At 41.2% G+C, this 23,721-nt stretch overlaps 1 protein-coding gene across 1 annotated transcript; it reads left to right on the forward strand.

Annotated features, from left to right (window-relative positions):
• The first annotated feature begins 14,687 nt into the window (after positions 1–14,687).
• Positions 14,688–22,902, forward strand: LOC125780430 (C-type lectin domain family 12 member B-like). Its single transcript, XM_049472681.1, has 4 exons — positions 14,688–14,851; positions 15,613–15,848; positions 22,405–22,536; positions 22,892–22,902. The coding sequence occupies exons 1-4, from the start codon at positions 14,688–14,690 to the stop codon at positions 22,900–22,902; spliced, it is 543 nt and encodes a 180-aa protein (XP_049328638.1).
• Positions 22,903–23,721: the final 819 nt, after the last annotated feature.

Genomic DNA, 23,721 nt, shown 5'->3' on the forward strand with positions numbered 1-23,721 from the left:
AGGGCAATCCCCCTTCTTCTGAACAATTTTACCCTTGGGCTGCCCACCAGTATTAGGTTTTAGTATATTCATTTTTTTTAATTACTGTTTAGCTTCCCCTTTATTTTCTGGAGTTGTTTAAATTAGTCTATCTGCCGGTAAAATGTATTTTTACATGTATTTTTTATTAATATATATATATATATATATATTTATTTGTGTAATTGAAATTTGGGGTGTTAAGTGTGCTGTGTTGTGCAATAGTTAAAAACATTTGATTTACCAGTGCTAGTTTGTAAAAATCCATGTTAATTTATTATATTATTTAATACATTTATTCATAGTGTTTTTGCTGGTTTAATTTTCAGCTAAAATCCAATTATTGAAATCTGTGACTGTTTTTATTTTTCTTTCTTTTTCTTTTTTGCATCTTGTCAGTAGTGAAGCTGACCAAGATACATTACATTCACACTTTCATCATAATAACTAGAAAAGACACAGAAAAACAGAGAACTCTGTAACTATTAAAAGTAGAATTCTTTTCTTTAGAAAATTACAAATGAAGCCAGAGAGGGGTGAGTATTGTTTCCTACACCTTTAAAAGACTCTGGAGAAAACTGCTACAGGAAGAGTCACGTCTGGCTGACCCACATGGAAACAGCTTTGGGTCTGACAGGTGAAGTTCAGTAATAAAAGCATTGATAAGATGATGAATTTAATTCACCATAAAGAGAGATAATGCAGTACGTTTCAGCTATTGTGTTTATTCCAGGAGTGTAATCAGCGCTTTATCTCCCTCTAGCGGAGAGTGGAACCTGTAACTGACTGTACCAATAATAATAAAATAAACTGAAGACTATGAGGATTCATCACTTTAATCTCTGATTTTCTGTAGTAAATAATATTTATGATGATTTATGAAGTTGATTCTATTGTTTTTGTATGTAATATTTTCTTTTACTTTAGAAAAAATAAATTAATTCCTAACTGAAAGATTTTTAAAAGCGTTTTTTTAACAGTTTAATTTTTTTTAGCTTTATTTCTCCCTCATATAATAATTTATTAGCTCGAGAGCGCCCTCTGGCCTTTATAGTTATATTAGCCTAAGTGGGAGAAACAGTTTATTCAGAGTTCATTTTAATTTTGCTAAATGTTTGGTAGAGTAGAATATGTCATAAATAATATATTTATAATGTATTTATTTTTGTTTATAATAATTGATACGTTCTACAGTGTTGTAATTGGGTAAAATGCGTTATTTCTGCACACTGTGCTACACAATTCAATTAACAATAATTAAATAAATAAGTTAATAATAAATCAATAAATATATTCTAGCTGTGAGGTTCTGTCCCAGTTCTCTCCCTAACAGGACTGGAGCGTTTAACTGGGACACACTTCACTGAACTGAACTGAACTTAAACTGTTGGAATTAAATCAATAAAATATAGTTTATCAGTTGCTGTGCTGAAGATCAGCATCAAATATAAATGGCAATAAATAAAAAGGCTCATTTAGTTTAATTCAAGGATTCAAGGAGACTTCATTGTCATTCACATCACATGAGGTGGAACGAAATTGCATTCTCACGGTCCAGTTGCACCTAAAAGAGCAAATATCAAAATAAGATACATATAAAGATGAAATAATACAGAATAAAATATACATCAAGAAAAATACACAAAATATAAAATATAGTATTTCATACAAAATATAGAATATAATATTAAATACAATGTTTTTTTTTATAAATAATAAATATGATTCTGCTGCTGTTCCACAGAACCTCTCCTACTGCAGATATTAGATCATCAGTACCTAAAACTGTTCAGACGCCAGACGGCGTTCCAGAGCGAGTCCAAAATGAATGGGTTTATATTGAGCAAAATTATAAGAGCAAAATTAGAGTTTATAATGTATAAATATGTTTAATGTTTTTTTTTTATTCTGACAAAACACATTTTTTCTCAAAACAGAACAATATTAACCCTCTCATGCATGAATTATAATAAACTCAGTCAGGATTTTTTTTCTAAGTGTTTTTATACATCCTTAGGGATGTAAAACAAGGTTTGAAAAAAATATATATTCTATCTTTATTCGATAAAGAAATATTTATCTGTCCACTCAAGTGTACTTCATGCATTTTTTGTTGTAAAAAAAACACAAATGTAATTCAGTTATACAGTTGTAATATGGTATTCTGTTGGAATAGTGGAACTGAGGAGGATATTGTGACACAAGAAAATGTCTCTGAACCGTAGAACCTTATAGAATCTTGATTGTGACTGGTATTATCATACTGTATTCTTGTCAAGTCTCTGAACTGTTAAGTGAGCATATTCTCTTATAGTATTTTATAGCATGTATCATATTTCCTGTCAAATCATGCTTGTTGCTAATTTCTGAGACTATTTTCTATGATGGTTGCCAAAGCATACAGGGCACAAAGCTACAAGACACTGCATGCAGATGTACTTGGTTCTTCGTGTGCTGGCATTTTATACTTTCTTGAGCTGGGGCCAGTGGTTTCCAGGGGCATACTGGATATTGGGGTGCCCTTAGTTTCAACAGCCTCATCTCCTTCATCTCCGTTCCTCAGCCTCAACTCCCTCAGTAACATTTCCAGACTCACCTTCACTATCACTGCTTGACCCTACTTCTCTGCTTGCAACTGTCTGTACTGGCAGACATTCCTCAATTAAAGAAGTTGATTTACAGCCAAAACATTAAACAATATGAATTATTTTAAAAACAACACTGGAAGTAATTGACATTGCATAAAAGTTGAAAAATAGCTAATGATGCATGATGTACAATTAAGTGGACAGATGATTAATCTACAATTCCCTCAAATATAAAATCAAAATTTCGAAAATCTTTACATAATATGTCACCTTAGATGTTACTTGATGTAATTATATATTTTTTACCTGCAGTGATATAATTTTATAAAAGGTAGAAACAAAAATAGCCAAGGTGTTTGGTGGTTTTCCCTGTCTGCCGGCCATCTTGATTTCATTGACTTCTTTTTCCCATTACAATGACCAACCAATGGGATTTTTTTGTATAGGATGATGCAATAGCTTCCACTACAGTGGACTATATGCAGCAGTGCCCAAAATTGCAAGCATATTTAAAGAAAAAAAAAATTTAAACAGCTGTACACTGTAGTGACCTCTATGCATGAAAGGGTTAAATGTTTTACACTAAAGATAAAATGTATAAAGATTTTAAACTCAGGGCTCTGACTGTAACTCCAGCATCAGAACAACAACCAGTCAATCTTTTGTTTATTAGCAAAATACTTTAATTTACTTCATAAAAGTAAAGTAATGTCCCGGATGAGCAATAAGTTACTAATTTCATTGCGGTCTCACTCGCGGGCTCCCTCTAGCGGTTACAGTGATTTTCTGATATAACGAGGGGAAAATATGGAGTTTAAAAGCTTTATAAATTGTGTATTTAGTTCTGAAACTTTTTATATTGTTCTGTTTCGAGAGAATTAGTAAAATTTTCGGTATAACAATTATTAAACATTTATTAACTCTGATTTTGCTCAGTTGCTCCATAGGAATACATTCATTTTGGTCTCGCTCTGGAGCGCCCTCTGGCGGAAAATATTAATAAGTGGGTAATCTCCTCTCTACAGTGTCTCTGATCAGAGATTCAACAGTTTGCGCCACCTGCTGCTCATTTACCCACATTACAGCAAAGCGATATTTTCCACTATCAGTGTTAAACTGCTGATTTTAAACAGGTATTTTCTCATTATACTGATGATGAATTAATTTACTGGTGCTTTATAATACACGGTTGATCGCTAATTATGTTTTAACATATTTATTTATTATATATTTATTTATTATGTTTTAACATATTTATTTATTTAACATATTTATGACATGTTCTACATTGTTGTAAATGTTTAAAGTGTATTGGACTGGACTGGACCGTTTAACTAAATTATGCTTCACCTCACAGCGTTACTAAAAAAACAGACTACTAGATAGATAGATAGATAGATAGATAGATAGATAGATAGATAGATAGATAGATAGATAGATAGATAGATAGATAGAACTCGTTCATTCACTCCGCTCAGAGAATCGTTCACTCGTTCCGCGCAGTGATTCATTCACTCACTCCGTTTAGAGAATCGTTCACTTTCTCCGCTCAGAGAATCGTTCACTCGCTCCGCTCAGGGAATCATTTACTCGCTCCGTTCAGTGATTAATTCACTCGCTCAGACTCAGAGAATCGTTTACTCGCTCTGCTCAGAGAATAGTTCATTCACTCAGAGAATCGTTCACTCGCTCTGTTCAGAGAATCATTCACTCGCTTCGCTCAGAGAATCATTCACTCGCTTCGCTCAGAGCATAGACTGTATATAAAGATGGACGCCGTGTCGCCGTTCCCATTCATTCAATGAAAATGAAGCCAAAATCTTCCGCCATTATGGCGATTCAGAGACCAGAGTCTGCGCAGTAGAGACCAGAGGAGGGAGAAAGACTGTGGAGAGACCGCCTACTCATTTAAATAACCCCGCCCCTGAGGGCTGCCTCGCGGTCACAGACTGCAGAGCGGGGCGGAGCGCAGCTGACGGTCTGTTATTGGTCCCGCCCATAACCAGCCCTTTTACCATAACCACACCTTTTTTGAATAGAGCCAAATAAAGTTTTAAAAACCGAATTCTGTGGGGATATAAAAATTTGACAATATAAGCAGAGGTTACACTAGCTGCTGCATTTAAATAATGGAGGTAGAATTACAGTATATTAGAAAAAAACGTGATTGAAAGTTGTTCTGTTTTGCCATTGAAACCTATGGGGATGGGTGGAGTTACACAGCTTTCTGCAGCCGAACAGCAGGGGGCGCCCGACCTGTGGTGGCTTCACTTTTGAGAGACGATGCTCTGTCCAGCTATATACAGTCTATGGCTCAGAGAATCGTTCACTCTTTACGGTTCAAGGAAGCTCCTACACAGTCCAGCTACAATTTACTACTCCAGCCACTGTTCGCTCTACAGTCATTACTACTTTATCTATGAGAGAGAATCAAACTGCTGCTGCTGTTGATCAGTGTGAGAAACAGAGGATAAAACACTCATTAGAAATGTGGAGTGATGGATGAACTAGACTTTCAGAACCGTGCATGGAACTATAAACATACATGAAGAAATTATATTAAGATTATTTTGTAATCTCATAAATGTAGGAGTGTATGAGAGATTAAAAGCAGCTTTAATAAAGAGCATGAGAGCTCTGTTGTTTTAACACCTCCACCACCACAGGAAACTGTATATAGTTGATGGCACTTGGACACTTCCTTTATTAACAGCACTACTGTAGTTAAAGTAGGTCAGAGGTGCAGCACTGCTGTAGTGTTTCTACAGAGACACAGTAATTCAGTGTTTCAGTATTTTACAGATTAAACATGTCTCTGAGTGTTTATGATGACGTGATTGGATCTGAGGAGATGAACAGAGGAGATAAAGTGGAGATGGTGGTGGATATCTATGAGAGTGCAGACGCTATTAGAGGTCATGACCCCAGCACAGAGGGAGAGGACACCAACATGATGGGGTTCCTGAAGAAACAACAAGCAGGTACTATTACTAATTATTAAAACAGTAAATAACTACAATATAACTCAGTAAACACTGTTCACTCAGAGGAAAGACCATTTTCTATCTTATTTTTCATGATGTGTGAGGCGCACCTGTGTTGTCAAGAGAGCAATGAACGTCTGATGGTTGACTTTTGTGAGGGTTCAAATCAGTCAGTGGCACACCTGTGTTTTCTGTTGCCAAGATAGCAATACACCCAAAATGTACCTACACACACCACACTTCTAGACCACTGTGCCCATCAGGGTAGATGTATTCGTAAGTGCACAGGCATGCAAATAGACTGTTGGTGAGATGTTAGATAGCAATGAGCATCGCAACATTTTTTGCGCAGGATGTAGGAAAGGACACTTTGTGTTAGAAAATGAATGTTCCATCCATCTGCACCCACTATCAGACATCACTCCAACTCCCATAATTCATGTCACCTTGCTACAGTATGAGCACACGGGCCAGTGTTCAACCTCACAAAATAACACTCAGTGTTCCCTGACGTCCCCTGATTTAAGATTTCCTGAACAATTTAAATACTGTTTATAAGAGTAAAGTTTATGTATCTGTGTTTCCTCATAGAGAGTCTCTCTGCAGGAAGCAGACGCTACAGACTGTCTGCAGTGGGTCTGGGTCTGCTGTGTGTTCTCCTGCTGACTGCCATCACAGTGCTGTGGATCCAGTTCAGCCACCTGACTGCAGAGAGAGACCAGTTACAGACCAGTAACACCAACCTGACTGCAGAGAGAGACCAGTTACAGACCAGTTACACCAACCTGACTGCAGAGAGAGACCAGTTACAGACCAGTTACACCAAGCTGACTGCAGAGAGAGACAGGCTCCAAAGGTTTTCTGAACTGGGTTAGTGACTAATTACTTACATTTGGAAGCCTCTCTGATTCTGGTGTGATGGTCAGTTAGAATAAATTGATAAAATTTGTTCCAAAAAAATGTTCCACACACCATTTTACGTTTATGGTGAGGTCTGATGCTGTGTGGTGTGCTGTTTGTGGTGAGATCTGGTGCTATGCGGTGTGGTGTTTATGGTGAGGTCTGGTGCTGAGGAGCTGTGGTGTGGTATTTTTGTGGTGAGGTCTGGTGCTGAGGAGCTATGGTGTGGTATTTTTGTGGTGAGGTCTGGTGCTGAGGAGCTGTGGTGTGGTATTTTCGTGGTGAGGTCTGGTGCTGAGGAGCTGTGGTGTGGTATTTTCGTGGTGAGGTCTGGTGCTGTGAGGTGTGGTGGCGTGTTTATGGTGAGGTCTTGTGCTGTGAGGTGTGGTGTGTTATTTTTGTGGTGAGGTCTGATGCTGTGAGGTGTGATGGGTTGTTTGTGGTGAGGTCTGGTGCTGTGAGGTGTGGTGTGGTATTTGTGTGGTCAGGTCTGGTGCTGTGAGGTGTGGTGTGGTATTTTTGTGGTGAGGTCTGGTGCTGATGAGCTATGGTGTGGTATTTTTGTGGTGAGGTCTGGTGCTGTGAGGTGTGTGGTGGGTTGTTTGTGGTGAGGTCTGGTGCTATGGTGTGGTATTTTCGTGGTGAGGTCTGGCGCTGATGAGCTATGGTGTGGTATTTTTGTGGTGAGGTCTGGTGCTGTGAGTTGTGGTGTGGTATTTTTGTGGTAAGGTCTGGTGCTGTGAGGTGTGGTGTGGTATTTTTGTGGTGAGGTCTGGTGCTGTGAGGTGTGGTGTGGTATTTTTGTGGTAAGGTCTGGTGCTGTGAGGTGTGGTGTGGTATTTTTGTGGTGAGGTCTGGTGCTGTGAGGTGTGGTGTGGTATTTGTGTGGTCAGGTCTGGTGCTGTGAGGTGTGGTGTGGTATTTTTGTGGTGAGGTCTGGTGCTGTGAGGTGTGTGGTGGGTTGTTTGTGGTGAGGTCTGGTGCTATGGTGTGGTATTTTCGTGGTGAGGTCTGGCGCTGATGAGCTATGGTGTGGTATTTTCGTGGTGAGGTCTGCCGCTGATGAGCTATGGTGTGGTATTTTTGTGGTGAGGTCTGGTGCTGTGAGTTGTGGTGTGGTATTTTTGTGGTAAGGTCTGGTGCTGTGAGGTGTGGTGTGGTATTTTTGTGGTGAGGTCTGGTGCTGTGAGGTGTGGTGTGGTATTTTTGTGGTAAGGTCTGGTGCTGTGAGGTGTGGTGTGGTATTTTTGTGGTGAGGTCTGGTGCTGTGAGGTGTGTGGTGGGTTGTTTGTGGTGGGGTCTGGTGCTGATGAGCTATGGTGTGGTATTTTCGTGGTGAGGTCTGGTGCTGATGAGCTATGGTGTGGTATTTTTGTGGTGAGGTCTGGTGCTGTGAGGTGTGTGGTGGGTTGTTTGTGGTGAGGTCTGGTGCTGTGAGGTGTGTGGTTGGTTGTTTGTGGTGAGGTCTGGTGCTGATGAGCTATGGTGTGGTATTTTCGTGGTGAGGTGTGGTGCTGATGAGCTATGGTGTGGTATTTTTGTGGTGAGGTCTGGTGCTGTGAGGTGTGGTGTGGTATTTTTGTGGTGAGGTCTGGTGCTGATGAGCTGTGGGGTGTGGTATTTTTGTGGTGAGGTCTGGTGCTGATGAGCTGTGGGGTGTGGTATTTTTGTGGTGAGGTCTGGTGCTGTGAGGTGTGGTGTGGTATTTGTGTGGTCAGGTCTGGTGCTGTGAGGTGTGGTGTGGTATTTTTGTGGTGAGGTCTGGTGCTGATGAGCTATGGTGTGGTATTTTTGTGGTGAGGTCTGGTGCTGTGAGGTGTGTGGTGGGTTGTTTGTGGTGAGGTCTGGTGCTATGGTGTGGTATTTTCGTGGTGAGGTCTGGCGCTGATGAGCTATGGTGTGGTATTTTTGTGGTGAGGTCTGGTGCTGTGAGTTGTGGTGTGGTATTTTTGTGGTAAGGTCTGGTGCTGTGAGGTGTGGTGTGGTATTTTTGTGGTGAGGTCTGGTGCTGTGAGGTGTGGTGTGGTATTTTTGTGGTAAGGTCTGGTGCTGTGAGGTGTGGTGTGGTATTTTTGTGGTGAGGTCTGGTGCTGTGAGGTGTGGTGTGGTATTTGTGTGGTCAGGTCTGGTGCTGTGAGGTGTGGTGTGGTATTTTTGTGGTGAGGTCTGGTGCTGATGAGCTATGGTGTGGTATTTTTGTGGTGAGGTCTGGTGCTGTGAGGTGTGTTGTTTGTGGTGAGGTCTGGTGCTATGGTGTGGTATTTTCGTGGTGAGGTCTGGCGCTGATGAGCTATGGTGTGGTATTTTCGTGGTGAGGTCTGCCGCTGATGAGCTATGGTGTGGTATTTTTGTGGTGAGGTCTGGTGCTGTGAGTTGTGGTGTGGTATTTTTGTGGTAAGGTCTGGTGCTGTGAGGTGTGGTGTGGTATTTTTGTGGTGAGGTCTGGTGCTGTGAGGTGTGGTGTGGTATTTTTGTGGTAAGGTCTGGTGCTGTGAGGTGTGGTGTGGTATTTTTGTGGTGAGGTCTGGTGCTGTGAGGTGTGTGGTGGGTTGTTTGTGGTGGGGTCTGGTGCTGATGAGCTATGGTGTGGTATTTTCGTGGTGAGGTCTGGTGCTGATGAGCTATGGTGTGGTATTTTTGTGGTGAGGTCTGGTGCTGTGAGGTGTGTGGTGGGTTGTTTGTGGTGAGGTCTGGTGCTGTGAGGTGTGTGGTTGGTTGTTTGTGGTGAGGTCTGGTGCTGATGAGCTATGGTGTGGTATTTTCGTGGTGAGGTGTGGTGCTGATGAGCTATGGTGTGGTATTTTTGTGGTGAGGTCTGGTGCTGTGAGGTGTGGTGTGGTATTTTTGTGGTGAGGTCTGGTGCTGATGAGCTGTGGGGTGTGGTATTTTTGTGGTGAGGTCTGGTGCTGATGAGCTGTGGGGTGTGGTATTTTTGTGGTGAGGTCTGGTGCTGTGAGGTGTGGTGTGGTATTTGTGTGGTCAGGTCTGGTGCTGTGAGGTGTGGTGTGGTATTTTTGTGGTGAGGTCTGGTGCTGATGAGCTATGGTGTGGTATTTTTGTGGTGAGGTCTGGTGCTGTGAGGTGTGTGGTGGGTTGTTTGTGGTGAGGTCTGGTGCTATGGTGTGGTATTTTCGTGGTGAGGTCTGGCGCTGATGAGCTATGGTGTGGTATTTTTGTGGTGAGGTCTGGTGCTGTGAGTTGTGGTGTGGTATTTTTGTGGTAAGGTCTGGTGCTGTGAGGTGTGGTGTGGTATTTTTGTGGTGAGGTCTGGTGCTGTGAGGTGTGGTGTGGTATTTTTGTGGTAAGGTCTGGTGCTGTGAGGTGTGGTGTGGTATTTTTGTGGTGAGGTCTGGTGCTGTGAGGTGTGGTGTGGTATTTGTGTGGTCAGGTCTGGTGCTGTGAGGTGTGGTGTGGTATTTTTGTGGTGAGGTCTGGTGCTGATGAGCTATGGTGTGGTATTTTTGTGGTGAGGTCTGGTGCTGTGAGGTGTGTGGTGGGTTGTTTGTGGTGAGGTCTGGTGCTATGGTGTGGTATTTTCGTGGTGAGGTCTGGCGCTGATGAGCTATGGTGTGGTATTTTTGTGGTGAGGTCTGGTGCTGTGAGTTGTGGTGTGGTATTTTTGTGGTAAGGTCTGGTGCTGTGAGGTGTGGTGTGGTATTTTTGTGGTGAGGTCTGGTGCTGTGAGGTGTGGTGTGGTATTTTTGTGGTAAGGTCTGGTGCTGTGAGGTGTGGTGTGGTATTTTTGTGGTGAGGTCTGGTGCTGTGAGGTGTGTGGTGGGTTGTTTGTGGTGGGGTCTGGTGCTGATGAGCTATGGTGTGGTATTTTCGTGGTGAGGTCTGGTGCTGATGAGCTATGGTGTGGTATTTTTGTGGTGAGGTCTGGTGCTGTGAGGTGTGTGGTGGGTTGTTTGTGGTGAGGTCTGGTGCTGTGAGGTGTGTGGTTGGTTGTTTGTGGTGAGGTCTGGTGCTGATGAGCTATGGTGTGGTATTTTCGTGGTGAGGTGTGGTGCTGATGAGCTATGGTGTGGTATTTTTGTTGTGAGGTCTGGTGCTGTGAGGTGTGGTGTGGTATTTTTGTGGTGAGGTCTGGTGCTGATGAGCTGTGTGGTGTGTTTTTTTTTGTGGTGAGGTCTGGTGCTGATGAGCTGTGGGGTGTGGTATTTTTGTGGTGAGGTCTGGTGCTGTGAGGTGTGGTGTTTGTGGTGAGATCTGGTGCTATGCGATGTGGTGTTTATGGTGAGGTCTGGTGCTGAGGAGCTGTGGTGTGGTAATTTTGTGGTGAGGTCTGGTGCTGAGGAGCTGTGGTGTGGTATTTTCGTGGTGAGGTCTGGTGCTGAGGAGCTGTGGTGTGGTATTTTCGTGGTGAGGTCTGGTGCTGAGGAGCTGTGGTGTGGTATTTTTGTGGTGAGGTCTGGTGCTGAGGAGCTGTGGTGTGGTATTTTTGTGGTGAGGTCTGGTGCTGAGGAGCTGTGGTGTGGTATTTTCGTGGTGAGGTCTGGTGCTGATGAGCTGTGGTGTGGTATTTTTGTGGTGAGGTCTGGTGCTGTGAGGTGTGGTGTGGTATTTTTGTGGTGAGGTCTGGTGCTGTGAGGTGTGGTGTTTGTGGTTTTTGGAAGTTCAGTAGCTGCTAATTACACATGAACTATATTGGCAAAGGTTTTTGCTCTTCCTTTGAACTCTCATCCAATCCCGTCAATGGCCATAGGTGTATAAAATCAATGACCTAGGCTTACAGACTGCTACTACAAACATTAGTGGAAGAATGGTTCACTCTTAGGAGCTCAGTGAACTCCACCTGTGCAACAGTTGTGAAATACCAAAGATTCCACCCACAGCCTACTGTCAGTGCTATGACCAACTTTTACACAGACCTCCAAACTTCAAAGCTTCATGGAATGGGACGAGCAGATAGTTTTGGCAATATACAGTGCCCTCCAAAAGTATTGGAACAGTGAGGCTGATCTTTTTATTTCTGCTGTAGACTGAAAACATTTGGGTTTGACACTAAAAGTTGAATATGAGAAAAAAGAGCAACATTTCCGCTTTTATTTCCAGGTATCTACATCTGGATCTGAAGATATTGTAGCCCTTATTATTGCACTTCTTCTTCTATGATGCTTTTTGAGGCTGCAGTGGGTCTTCCTGCATGATGAAGGATCTCCCAATCAGTGTGGTTTTATCTTTCTTTAAATTCACAGACAAAAGGTTTCTTTAGACTTATGAGATCAATATTAAGATTAACGAACTCGTCCCAGATCCTTCCTTTCTCCAAGTTTTAGTCTTTCCATCACATTAGTAAAGGTTAATCTTTTTCTCATCAGTCCATAATCAGTCCACAGGCTTGTCTTTGTACTTCTTGGCACATTTTGGCCTGGTCTTCCTATTCACCTCTTTAATAGAGCTTTTCATCTTCTGGTGAAGTCTTTGTACTTTTGTCAAGCAGTCTGTGAGACCTTCACTCCTGCACTTTGGCAGGTAGATGCTCATGTCACTAACAGTTATTTAAGGGACTTATTTACAGCACTCACATTGTCTCTGTCATCAACTGCTGTGATTTCCCTTGAGTTACTTGTTCAACATCTGTTACTTAGTACACCAGTGACGACTTTCTTCTTCAGTACATTCCATCCGGTTGTTCTGGCTATGAACAATACTTCTAAAATAGCTCTGATGGATCTTCTCTCAGCTTCACAGATGAAATGTTGATCTTTTGTCTCGTATTTATCCTTTAATGATAAACTCAAATGTTTTCATTCTACAGCATTAACAATGTTATCAGCCTCACTGTTCCAGTACTTTAAAGGGCACTGTAGTTCATTATAATAAGCTTGTGTTAAGAAGGACGCAATGAATCGCACAAATGTATTACATTTTTTTTGTGATAAACCACCCATATTATATTTACATGCAGAAATATAGTATTGTAAAGCTTTGCATTTGTGTCGAACTGTATAAATGCAGTGTAAACTTCTGTCTTTATTTGCTTTGCAGTAAAAGCCAGTGAGGAGGGATGGGTCAACTTCAACTTCAGTCTTTACTACGTCTCTACTGAGAAGAAGATCTGGACTGAGAGCAGAAATGACTGCAGAGAGAGAGGAGCAGACCTGGTGATCATCAACAGCAGAGAAGAACAGGTGAGAGAGAGAGAGACAGACGGTCTCAGATCACATGATTAAATGTGTGTGTAATGAGTGCATGTGTGTGTGTTTGAGTGTGTGAAGTGGCTTGTTGGAAGTGTGTAAGCAGTTATTGTATTTCAACAGGACTTCATTAACACATTGATAAAAGATCAGCGGGTTTGGATTGGTCTGAGTGACGGTGAAACAGAGGAGGTCTGGAAATGGGTGGACGGATCAAACCTGACCACTAAGTAAGAGACTCCTGAACTGAACTCTGATCATGATGCAGTTACTGACTCTCACTCCTCACTGCTCTGATAAACACTCTGATACTCTCCTTCTCTCTGATAGGTTCTGGTTACCTGGAGAACCCAACAGTGATGGAGATGAGGACTGTGTTATAACTGGCAATCAGTACTGGGCTGATTATCCCTGTAATAATCAGTTTAATTGGATTTGTGAAAAGAGAATATTAATGACAGTTTGAACATATATATATATATATATATATATATATATATATATATATATATATATATATATATATATATATATATATATATATATATCCGGAGTTCTAGACCCACACTGACCTGTTAACTCTGTCACTGCAAAGTCTCATTCTGCAAAGTGACCATTTTAACTGGTCCTGGACCGATTCTTGGATATTTATTTCTTTGTGATTTACAGTTTAATAAACTTGCACTTGTATCCTAAACAGTGTGAATCATTACAGACAGTAGATTGTGTTGACTATATTAAACACTAACTTCACTAACTTATGTAAACATAAAAATAATGACACAGAAGTATTAATATCACTTTACAATAAGGGTAATTAACAGTACTTATGACAGAATGTTTTAACTAATTATTAATTGTTACTAGTTAACACATTAATGTCACAGCCCAGAAAGAAGGAAAGAGTTGTATTCTGGAATAAATTAATTAACCAAATGAATAACCCTGGAGATCAGCTGAGTTGTCAGTAAAGCCAGAGAAGAAATACATTTTAAAACCTTTTATTACCAACAAAATAAAATTAAAAAGATGTTTAAAAAACAACACTTTAAGTCCCATGCAGATCACAAACCTAAGTCCAGCTATTAGTCCAAGTCCACAATAAAAGTCCTTAATTGGGGGTGGGGGTCCCACAATACTCTCAAAACAGCTAAAAAATAGCTTCCTAATAGAACCAGAAAATGTACAGATAATTATATAAATTTACTTAATGTCCAAATCAAACCAGCCCTAAACACGCTACACCAAACTAAAATACAACCCTTCTAGTGACAATCACAAAATACCCAACACACTGATCACTGCAATAAATATATTAGATCTAGAATAAACCAGTGACAGGCTTAACAAGAAACACAGCAGTAATAAATTCCCTCTATCACAAATTCAGAGTTTAAAAATAAGGCTCCTATTCACTGACTCATTCACTCGCTTCGACTCACTGACTCACTCACTCGCTGCACCGCTCAGAGAATCGTTCACTCGCTCCGACTCACTGACTCACTCACTCGCTCCACCGCTCAGAGAATCGTTCACTCGCTCCGACTCACTGACTGACTCACTGCTCAGAGAATCGTTCCCTCGCTCCACCTCTCAGAGAATCGTTCCCTCGCTCCATGCTACAATTTACTACTCCAGCCACTGTTTGCTCCCCAATCATCACTACTTCATCTATGAGAGAGAATCAAACTGCTGCTGCTGATCAGTGTGAGAAACAGTGGATAAAACACTCATTAGAAATGTGGAGTGATGGATGAACTGCACTTTCAGAAACGTGCATGGAACTATAAACACATAAACATACATAAAGAAGTTATACTCAGATTATATTGTAATCCATTAAATGTAGTCGTGTATGAGAGATTAAGAGCAGCTTTAATAAAGAGCATGAGAGCTCTGCTGTTTTCACACCTTAAGCGCAAACAGGAAACTGTATAGTGTTGATGTCACTTCATTAACAGCACTGTTGTAGTTAAAGTAGCCGAGCGGTGCAGCACTGCTATAGTGTTTCTACAGAGACGCAGTAATTCAGTGTTTCAGTCTTTTAGAGATTAGACATGTCTCTGAGTGTTTATGAGGATCTGATCTACTTTGAGGAGCTGAACAGAGCAGATCGAGACGAGATAACGGTGGTTATATACGAGAGTTCAGATGCTGTAAGAGGCCGTGACACCAACACAAAGATGGAGGACACCAACACGATGAGGATCCTGAAGACACAGCAAGCAGGTACCATGACAATTATGAAAAGAGTAAATAATATAACAGTAAAAAAAAGAGATGTATTCTGTAGAAAGTGATTTCTGCTGTAATCCTGCTCTTGTGGGCTAGTTTAGCAATGAGCATAGTGACATGCTTTGCACTGGGTGTAAAATACGGACGGTCCTTTGTGTTACAACTTCCGATATGACAGCTGATCCATTTATTACAGATTAAAACCACAGTTGTAGAAAACATAAAAAATGTTGACATGGAGAGTATCACAATGATTGTATGAAGAGGAGAGTTTAACTTATACAGTGATTGACAAAATAATAGCATCCACAAAGTAAAGAAGCTAGGTAGGAGTGTCTAATAGTCCCTGAGTCTGCCATAATTTTAACGCTGTTAAAGAAACAAACATACCAATTGCCTACTCTCATGTTGGCTGGCATCACGTGATGCTTGTTGTCATGGTTACGTGTTCACTAAGCGATACTACACGTGCACATCATTGGATTGGATCAAATTGGATTACTTGTAGCATGCATATAAACAGAGAGTTCACTCAGACTACTGGGGAGAGTGATTCACTCCAGCTCCCATAATTCATGTCACCTTGCTAATAGCATACTGATCAGTGTTCATCCTTACTCACTGGATAACACCTCACGACTTATACAGGTGTGGGTGTTTCCTGACTTCCCGGAGGAACACTTCATGATCAATTTGCATACTGTTTCTATGATTAAAGTTCATGTATCTGTGTTTCCTCATAGAGAGTCGCTCTGCAGGAAGCAGACGCTACAGACTGGCTGCAGTGGGTCTGGGTCTGCTGTGTGTTCTCCTGCTGACTGCCATCACAGTGCTGTGGATCCAGTTCAACCACCTGACTGCAGAGAGAGACCAGTTACAGACCAGTAAAACCAACCTGACTGCAGAGAGAGACCAGTTACAGACCAGTTACACCAACCTGACTGCAGAGAGAGACAGGCTCCAAAGAAGGTTTTCTGAACTGGGTTAGTGACTAATTACTTACATTTGGAAGCCTCTCTGATTCTGGTGTGATGGTCAGTTAGAATAAATTGGTCAAATATGTTCCACAAAAAGGTTCCCTTGGGCTGTTTTATTGGTGAGCCTTGGTTTTGGTTCTGTGAGGTCTGGTGCTGTGAAGTGTGGTGTGGTATTTTTGTGGTAAGGTGTGGTGCTGATGAGCTGTGGGGTGTGGTATTTTTGTGGTGAGGTCTGGTGCTGTGAGGTGTGTATGATGAAGGCTGCATGATGAAGGATCTCTCAATCAGGTTTGGTTTTATCTTTCTTTAAATTCACAGACAAAAGGTTTCTGTAGATTTATGAGATCACTTTACATCAATAAAGATTAATGAACCCGTCCCAGAGGAAGCCATGCAAGCCCATGCCTGGTATGGAATCATGAGTAGATCCTTTCTTTCTCTAAGCTTTCGTCTTTTCATCACATTAGTAAAGGTTAATCTTTGTCTCATCAGTCCATGATCAGTCCACAGGCTTGTCTTTGTACTTCTTGGTACATGTCGGCCTGGTCTTCCTATTCACCAATGTTCCTGTCATTAACTGCTGTGTTTTTCCTTGTTCAACATCTGTTACTTAGTACACCAGTGACGACTTTCTTCTTCAGTACATTCCATCTGGTTGTACTGGCTATGAACAATACTTCTAAAATAGCTCTGATGGATTTTCCATCTTCTCTCAGCTTCACAGATAAAATGTTGACCTTTAGTCTCGTATTTATCCTTTAATGATAAACTCAAATGTTTTCATTCTACAGCATTAACAATGTTATCAGCCTCACTGTTCCAGTACTTTAAAGGGCACTGTAGTTCATTATAATAAGTTTGTGTTAAGAAGGACGCAATGAATCGCACAAATGTATTACATTTTTTTGTGATAAACCACCCATATTATATTTACATGCAGAAATATAGTATTGTAAAGCTTTGCATTTGTGTTGAACTGTATAAATGCAGTGTAAACTTCTGTCTTTATTTGCTTTGCAGTAAAAGCCAGTGAGGAGGGATGGGTCAACTTCAACTTCAGTCTTTACTACGTCTCTACTGAGAAGAAGATCTGGAATGAGAGCAGAGACGACTGCAGAGAGAGAGGAACAGACCTGGTGATCATCAACAGCAGAGAAGAACAGGTGAGAGAGAGAGAGAGAGAGAGAGAGAGAGAGACAGACGGTCTCAGATCACATGATTAAATGTGTGTGTAATGAGTGCATGTGTGTGTGTTTGAGTGTGTGAAGTGGCTTGCTGGAAGTGTGTAAGCAGTTATTGTATTTCAACAGGACTTCATTAACACATTGATAAAAGATCAGCGGGTTTGGATTGGTCTGAGTGACGGTGAAACAGAGGAGGTCTGGAAATGGGTGGACGGATCAAACCTGACCACTGGGTAAGAGACTCCTGAACTGAACTCTGATCATGATGCAGTTACTGACTCTCACTCCTCACTGCTCTGATAAACACTCTGATACTCTCCTTCTCTCTGATAGGTTCTGGTTACCTGGAGAACCCAACGGTGATGGAGATGAGGACTGTGTTATAACTGGCAATCAGTACTGGGCTGATTATCCCTGTAATAATCAGTTTAATTGGATTTGTGAAAAGAGAATATTAATGACAGTTTGAACATATATATATATATATATATATCCGGAGTTCTAGACCCACACTGACCTGTTAACTCTGTCACTGCAAAGTCTCATTCTGCAAAGTGACCATTTTAACTGGTCCTGGACCGATTCTTGGATATTTATTTCTTTGTGATTTACAGTTTAATAAACTTGCACTTGTATCCTAAACAGTGTGAATCATTACAGAGAGTAGATTGTGTTGACTATATTAAACACTAACTTCACTAACTTATGTAAACATAAAAATAATGACACAGAAGTATTAATATCACTTTACAATAAGGGTAATTAACAGTACTTATGACAGAATGTTTTAACTAATTATTAATTGTTACTAGTTAACACATTAATGTCACAGCCCAGAAAGAAGGAAAGAGTTGTATTCTGGAATAAATTAATTAACCAAATGAATAACCCTGGAGATCAGCTGAGTTGTCAGTAAAGCCAGAGAAGAAATACATTTTAAAACCTTTTATTACCAACAAAATCAAATTAAAAAGATGTTTAAAAAACAACTCTTTAAGTCCCATGCAGATCACAAACCTTAGTCCAGCTATTAGTCCAAGTCCACAATAAAAGTCCTTAATTGGGGGTGGGGGTCCCACAATACTCTCAAAACAGCTAAAAAATAGCTTCCTAATAGAACCAGAAAATGTACAGATAATTATATAAATTTACTTAATGTCCAAATCAAACCAGCCCTAAACACGCTACACCAAACTAAAATACAACCCTTCTAGTGACAATCACAAAATACCCAACACACTGATCACTGCAATAAATATATTAGATCTATAATAAACCAGTGACAGGCTTAACAAGAAACACAGCAGTAATAAATACCCTCTATCACAAATTCAGAGTTTAAAAATAAGGCTCCTATTCACTGACTCATTCACTCGCTTCGACTCACTGACTCACTCACTCGCTGCACAGCTCAGAGAATCGTTCACTCGCTCCGACTCACTGACTGACTCACTGCTCAGAGAATCGTTCATTCGCTCCACCTCTCAGAGAATCGTTCCCTCGCTCCATGCTACAATTTACTACTCCAGCCACTGTTTGCTCCCCAATCATCACTACTTCATCTATGAGAGAGAATCAAACTGCTGCTGCTGATCAGTATGAGAAACAGTGGATAAAACACTCATTAGAAATGTGGAGTGATGGATGAACTACACTTTCAGAACCGTGCATGGAAATATAAACACATAAACATACATAAAGAAGTTATACTCAGATTATATTGTAATCCATTAAATGTAGTCGTGTATGAGAGTTTAAGAGCAGCTTTAATAAAGAGCATGAGAGCTCTGCTGTTTTCACACCTTCAGCTCAGACAGGAAACTGTATAGAGTTGATGTCACTTCATTAACAGCACTGTTGTAGTTAAAGTAGCCGAGCGGTGCAGTACTGCTGTAGTGTTTCTACAGAGACGCAGTAATTCAGTGTTTCAGTCTTTTAGAGATTAGACATGTCTCTGAGTGTTTATGAGGATCTGATCTACTTTGAGGAGCTGAACAGAGCAGATCGAGACGAGATAACGGTGGTTATATACGAGAGTTCAGATGCTGTAAGAGGGCGTGACACCAACACAAAGATGGAGGACACCAACATGATGAGGATCCTGAAGACACAGCAAGCAGGTACCATGACAATTATGAAAAGAGTAAATAATATAACAGTAAAAAAAGAGATGTATTCTGTAGAAAGTGATTTCTGCTGTAATCCTGCTCTTGTGGGCTAGTTTAGCAATGAGCATAGTGACATGCTTTGCACTGGGTGTAAAATACGGACGGTCCTTTGTGTTACAACTTCCGATATGACAGCTGATCCATTTATTACAGATTAAAACCACAGTTGTAGAAAACATAAAAAATGTTGACATGGAGAGTATCACAATGATTGTATGAAGAGGGGAGTTTAACTTATACAGTGATTGACAAAATAATAGCATCCACAAAGTAAAGAAGCTAGGTAGGAGTGTCTAATAGTCCCTGAGTCTGCCATAATTTTAACGCTGTTAAAGAAACAAACATACCAATTGCCTACTCTCATGTTGGCTGGCATCACGTGATGCTTGTTGTCATGGTTACGTGTTCACTAAGCGATACTACACTTGCACATCATTGGATTGGATCAAATTGGATTACTTGTAGCATGCATATAAACGGAGAGTTCACTCAGACTACTGGGGAGAGTGATTCACTCCAGCTCCCATAATTCATGTCACCTTGCTAATAGCATACTGATCAGTGTTCATCCTTACTCACTGGATAACACCTCACGACTTATACAGGTGTGGGTGTTTCGTGACTTCCCTGAGGAACACTTCATGATCAATTTGCATACTGTTTCTATGATTAAAGTTCATGTATCTGTGTTTCCTCATAGAGAGTCGCTCTGCAGGAAGCAGACGCTACAGACTGGCTGCAGTGGGCCTGGGTCTGCTGTGTGTTCTCCTGCTGACTGCCATCATAGTGCTGTGGATCCAGTTCAACCACCTGACTGCAGAGAGAGACCAGTTACAGACCAGTAACACCAACCTGACTGCAGAGAGAGACCAGTTACAGACCAGTAACACCAACCTGACTGCAGAGAGAGACCAGTTACAGACCAGTTACACCAACCTGACTGCAGAGAGAGACAGGCTCCAAAGAAGGTTTTCTGAACTGGGTTAGTGACTAATTACTTACATTTGGAAGCCTCTCTGATTCTGGTGTGATGGTCAGTTAGAATAAATTGGTCAAATATGTTCCACAAAAAGGTTCCCTTGGGCTGTTTTATTGGTGAGCCTTGGTTTTGGTTCTGTGAGGTCTGGTGCTGTGAAGTGTGGTGTGGTATTTTTGTGGTAAGGTGTGGTGCTGATGAGCTGTGGGGTGTGGTATTTTTGTGGTGAGGTCTGGTGCTGTGAGGTGTGAGGTGGGTTGTTTGTGGTGAGGTCTGGTGCTGATGAGCTGTGGTGGGCTGTTTATGGTGAGGTCTGGTGCTGTGAGGTGTGGTGTGGTATTTTTGTGGTGAGGTCTGGTGCTGATGAGCTGTGGTGCGGTATTTTTGTGGTGAGGTCTGGTCCTGTGAGGTGTGGTGGGCTGTTTATGGTGAGGTCTGGTGCTGTGAGGTGTGGTGTGGTATTTTTGTGGTGAGGTCTGGTGCTGAGGAGCTGTGGTGTGGTATTTTTGTGGTGAGGTCTGGTCCTGTGAGGTGTGGTGGGCTGTTTATGGTGAGGTCTGGTGCTGTGAGGTGTGGTGTGGTATTTTTGTGGTGAGGTCTGGTGCTGAGGAGCTGTGGTGTGGTATTTTGGTGGTGAGGTCTGGTGCTGATGAGCTGTGAGGTGGTATTTTCGTGGTGAGATCTGGTGCTGTGAGGTGTGGTGTTTATGGTGAGGTCTGGTGCTGATGAGCTGTGGTGTGGGATTTTTGTGGTGAAGTCTGGTGCTGTGAGGTGTGGTGTGGTATTTTTGTGGTGAGTTCTGGTGCTGTGAGGTGTGTGATGGGTTGTTTGTGGTGAGGTGTGGTGCTGATGAGCTATGGTGTGGTATTTTTGTGGTGAGGTCAGGTGCTGTGAGGTGTGTGGTGGGTTGTTTGTGGTGAGGTGTGGTGCTGATGAGCTATGGTGTGGTATTTCTGTGGTGAGGTGTGGTGCTGATGAGCTGTGGTGTGGTATTTTCATGGTGAGGTCTGGTGCTAATGAGCTATGGTGTGGTACTTTTGTGGTGAGGCCTGGTGCTGTGAGGTGTGGTGGGCTGTTTGTGGTGAGGTCTGGTGCTGATGAGCTGTGGTGTGGTATTTTTGTGGTGAGGTCTGGTGCTGTGAGGTGGGTTGTTTGTGGTGAGGTCTGGTGCTGATGAGCTGTGGTGTGGTATTTTTGTGGTGAGGTCTGGTGCGGTGAGGTGTGGTGGGGTGTTTGTGGTGAGGTCTGGTGGTGATGAGCTGTGGTGTGGTATTTTTGTGGTGAGGTCTGGTGCTGTGAGGTGGGTTGTTTGTGGTGAGGTCTGGTGCTGATGAGCTATGGTGTGGTATTTTTGTGGTGAGGTCTGATACTTTGAGGTGTGGTGGGCTGTTTATGGTGAGGTCTGGTGCTGATGAGCTGTGGTGTGGTATTTTTGTGGTGAGGTCTGGTGCTGTGAGGTGTGTATGATGAAGGCTGCATGATGAAGGATCTCTCAATCAGGTTTGGTTTTATCTTTCTTTAAATTCACAGACAAAAGGTTTCTGTAGATTTATGAGATCACTTTACATCAATAAAGATTAATGAACCCGTCCCAGAGGAAGCTATGCAAGCCCATGCCTGGTATGTTTGGAATCATGAGTAGATCCTTTCTTTCTCCAAGCTTTCGTCTTTTCATCACATTAGTAAAGGTTAATCTTTGTCTCATCAGTCCATGATCAGTCCACAGGCTTGTCTTTGTACTTCTTGGTACATGTCGGCCTGGTCTTCCTATTCACCAATGTTCCTGTCATTAACTGCTGTGTTTTTCCTTGTTCAACATCTGTTACTTAGTACACCAGTGACGACTTTCTTCTTCAGTACATTCCATCTGGTTGTACTGGCTATGAACAATACTTCTAAAATAGCTCTGATGGATTTTCCATCTTCTCTCAGCTTCACAGATAAAATGTTGACCTTTAGTCTCGTATTTATCCTTTAATGATAAACTCAAATGTTTTCATTCTACAGCATTAACAATGTTATCAGCCTCACTGTTCCAGTACTTTAAAGGGCACTGTAGTTCATTATAATAAGTGTGTTAAGGAGGACGCAATCAATCGCACAAATGTATTACATTTTTTTGTGATAAACCACCCATATTATATTTACATGCAGAAATATAGTATTGTAAAGCTTTGCATTTGTGTTGAACTGTATAAATGCAGTGTAAACTTCTGTCTTTATTTGCTTTGCAGTAAAAGCCAGTGAGGAGGGATGGGTCAACTTCAACTTCAGTCTTTACTACGTCTCTACTGAGAAGAAGATCTGGACTGAGAGCAGAAACGACTGCAGAGAGAGAGGAGCAGACCTGCTGATCATCAACAGCAGAGAAGAACCGGTGAGAGAGAGAGAGAGAGAGAGACAGACGGTCTCAGATCACATGATTAAATGTGTGTGTAATGAGTGCATGTGTGTGTGTTTGAGTGTGTGAAGTGGCTTGTTGGAAGTGTGTAAGCAGTTATTGTATTTCAACAGGACTTCATTAACACATTGATAAAAGATCAGTGGGTTTGGATTGGTCTGAGTGACGGTGAAACAGAGGGGGTCTGGAAATGGGTGGACGGATCAAACCTGACCACTAAGTAAGAGACTCCTGAACTGAACTCTGATCATGATGCAGTTACTGACTCTCACTCCTCACTGCTCTGATAAACACTCTGATACTCTCCTTCTCTCTGATAGGTTCTGGATAACTGGAGAACCCAACGGTGACAGAAAAGAGAACTGTGTTATAACTGGCAATCAGTACTGGGCTGATTATCCCTGTAATAATCAGTTTAATTGGATTTGTGAAAAGAGAATATTAATGACAGTTTGAACATATATATATATATCCGGAGTTCTAGACCCACACTGACCTGTTAACTCTGTCACTGCAAAGTCTCATTCTGCAAAGTGACCATTTTAACTGGTCCTGGACCGATTCTTGGATATTTATTTCTTTGTGATTTACAGTTTAATAAACTTGCACTTGTATCCTAAACAGTGTGAATCATTACAGACAGTAGATTGTGTTGACTATATTAAACACTAACTTCACTAACTTATGTAAACATAAAAATAATGACACGGAAGTATTAATATCACTTTACAATAAGGGTAATTAACAGTACTTATGACAGAATGTTTTAACTAATTATTAATTGTTACTAGTTAACACATTAATGTCACAGCCCAGAAAGAAGGAAAGAGTTGTATTCTGGAATAAATTAATTAACCAAATGAATAACCCTGGAGATCAGCTGAGTTGTCAGTAAAGCCAGAGAAGAAATACATTTTAAAACCTTTTATTACCAACAAAATCAAATTAAAAAGATGTTTAAAAAACAACACTTTAAGTCCCATGCAGATCACAAACCTTAGTCCAGCTATTAGTCCAAGTCCACAATAAAAGTCCTTAATTGGGGGTGGGGGGACCGCAATTCTCTCAAAAGAGCTAAAAAATAGCTTCCTAATAGAACCAGAAAATGTACAGATAATTATATAAATTTACTTAATGTCCAAATCAAACC

This window comes from Astyanax mexicanus, chromosome 25 (genome assembly GCF_023375975.1).
Source record: "Astyanax mexicanus isolate ESR-SI-001 chromosome 25, AstMex3_surface, whole genome shotgun sequence".
Taxonomy (NCBI): Eukaryota; Metazoa; Chordata; class Actinopteri; order Characiformes; family Acestrorhamphidae; genus Astyanax; species Astyanax mexicanus.

Excerpts from the sequence above, each read along its gene's own strand:
- LOC125780430 (XM_049472681.1), top strand. The coding sequence starts at position 14,688 with ATGTCTCTGAGTGTTTATGAGGATCTGATCTACTTTGAGGAGCTGAAC. Across the intron at positions 14,852-15,612 it reads ATGAGGATCCTGAAGACACA|TCGCTCTGCAGGAAGCAGAC; the intron begins GCAAGCAGGTAC and ends CCTCATAGAGAG. Across the intron at positions 15,849-22,404 it reads AAGAAGGTTTTCTGAACTGG|TAAAAGCCAGTGAGGAGGGA; the intron begins GTTAGTGACTAA and ends TTTGCTTTGCAG.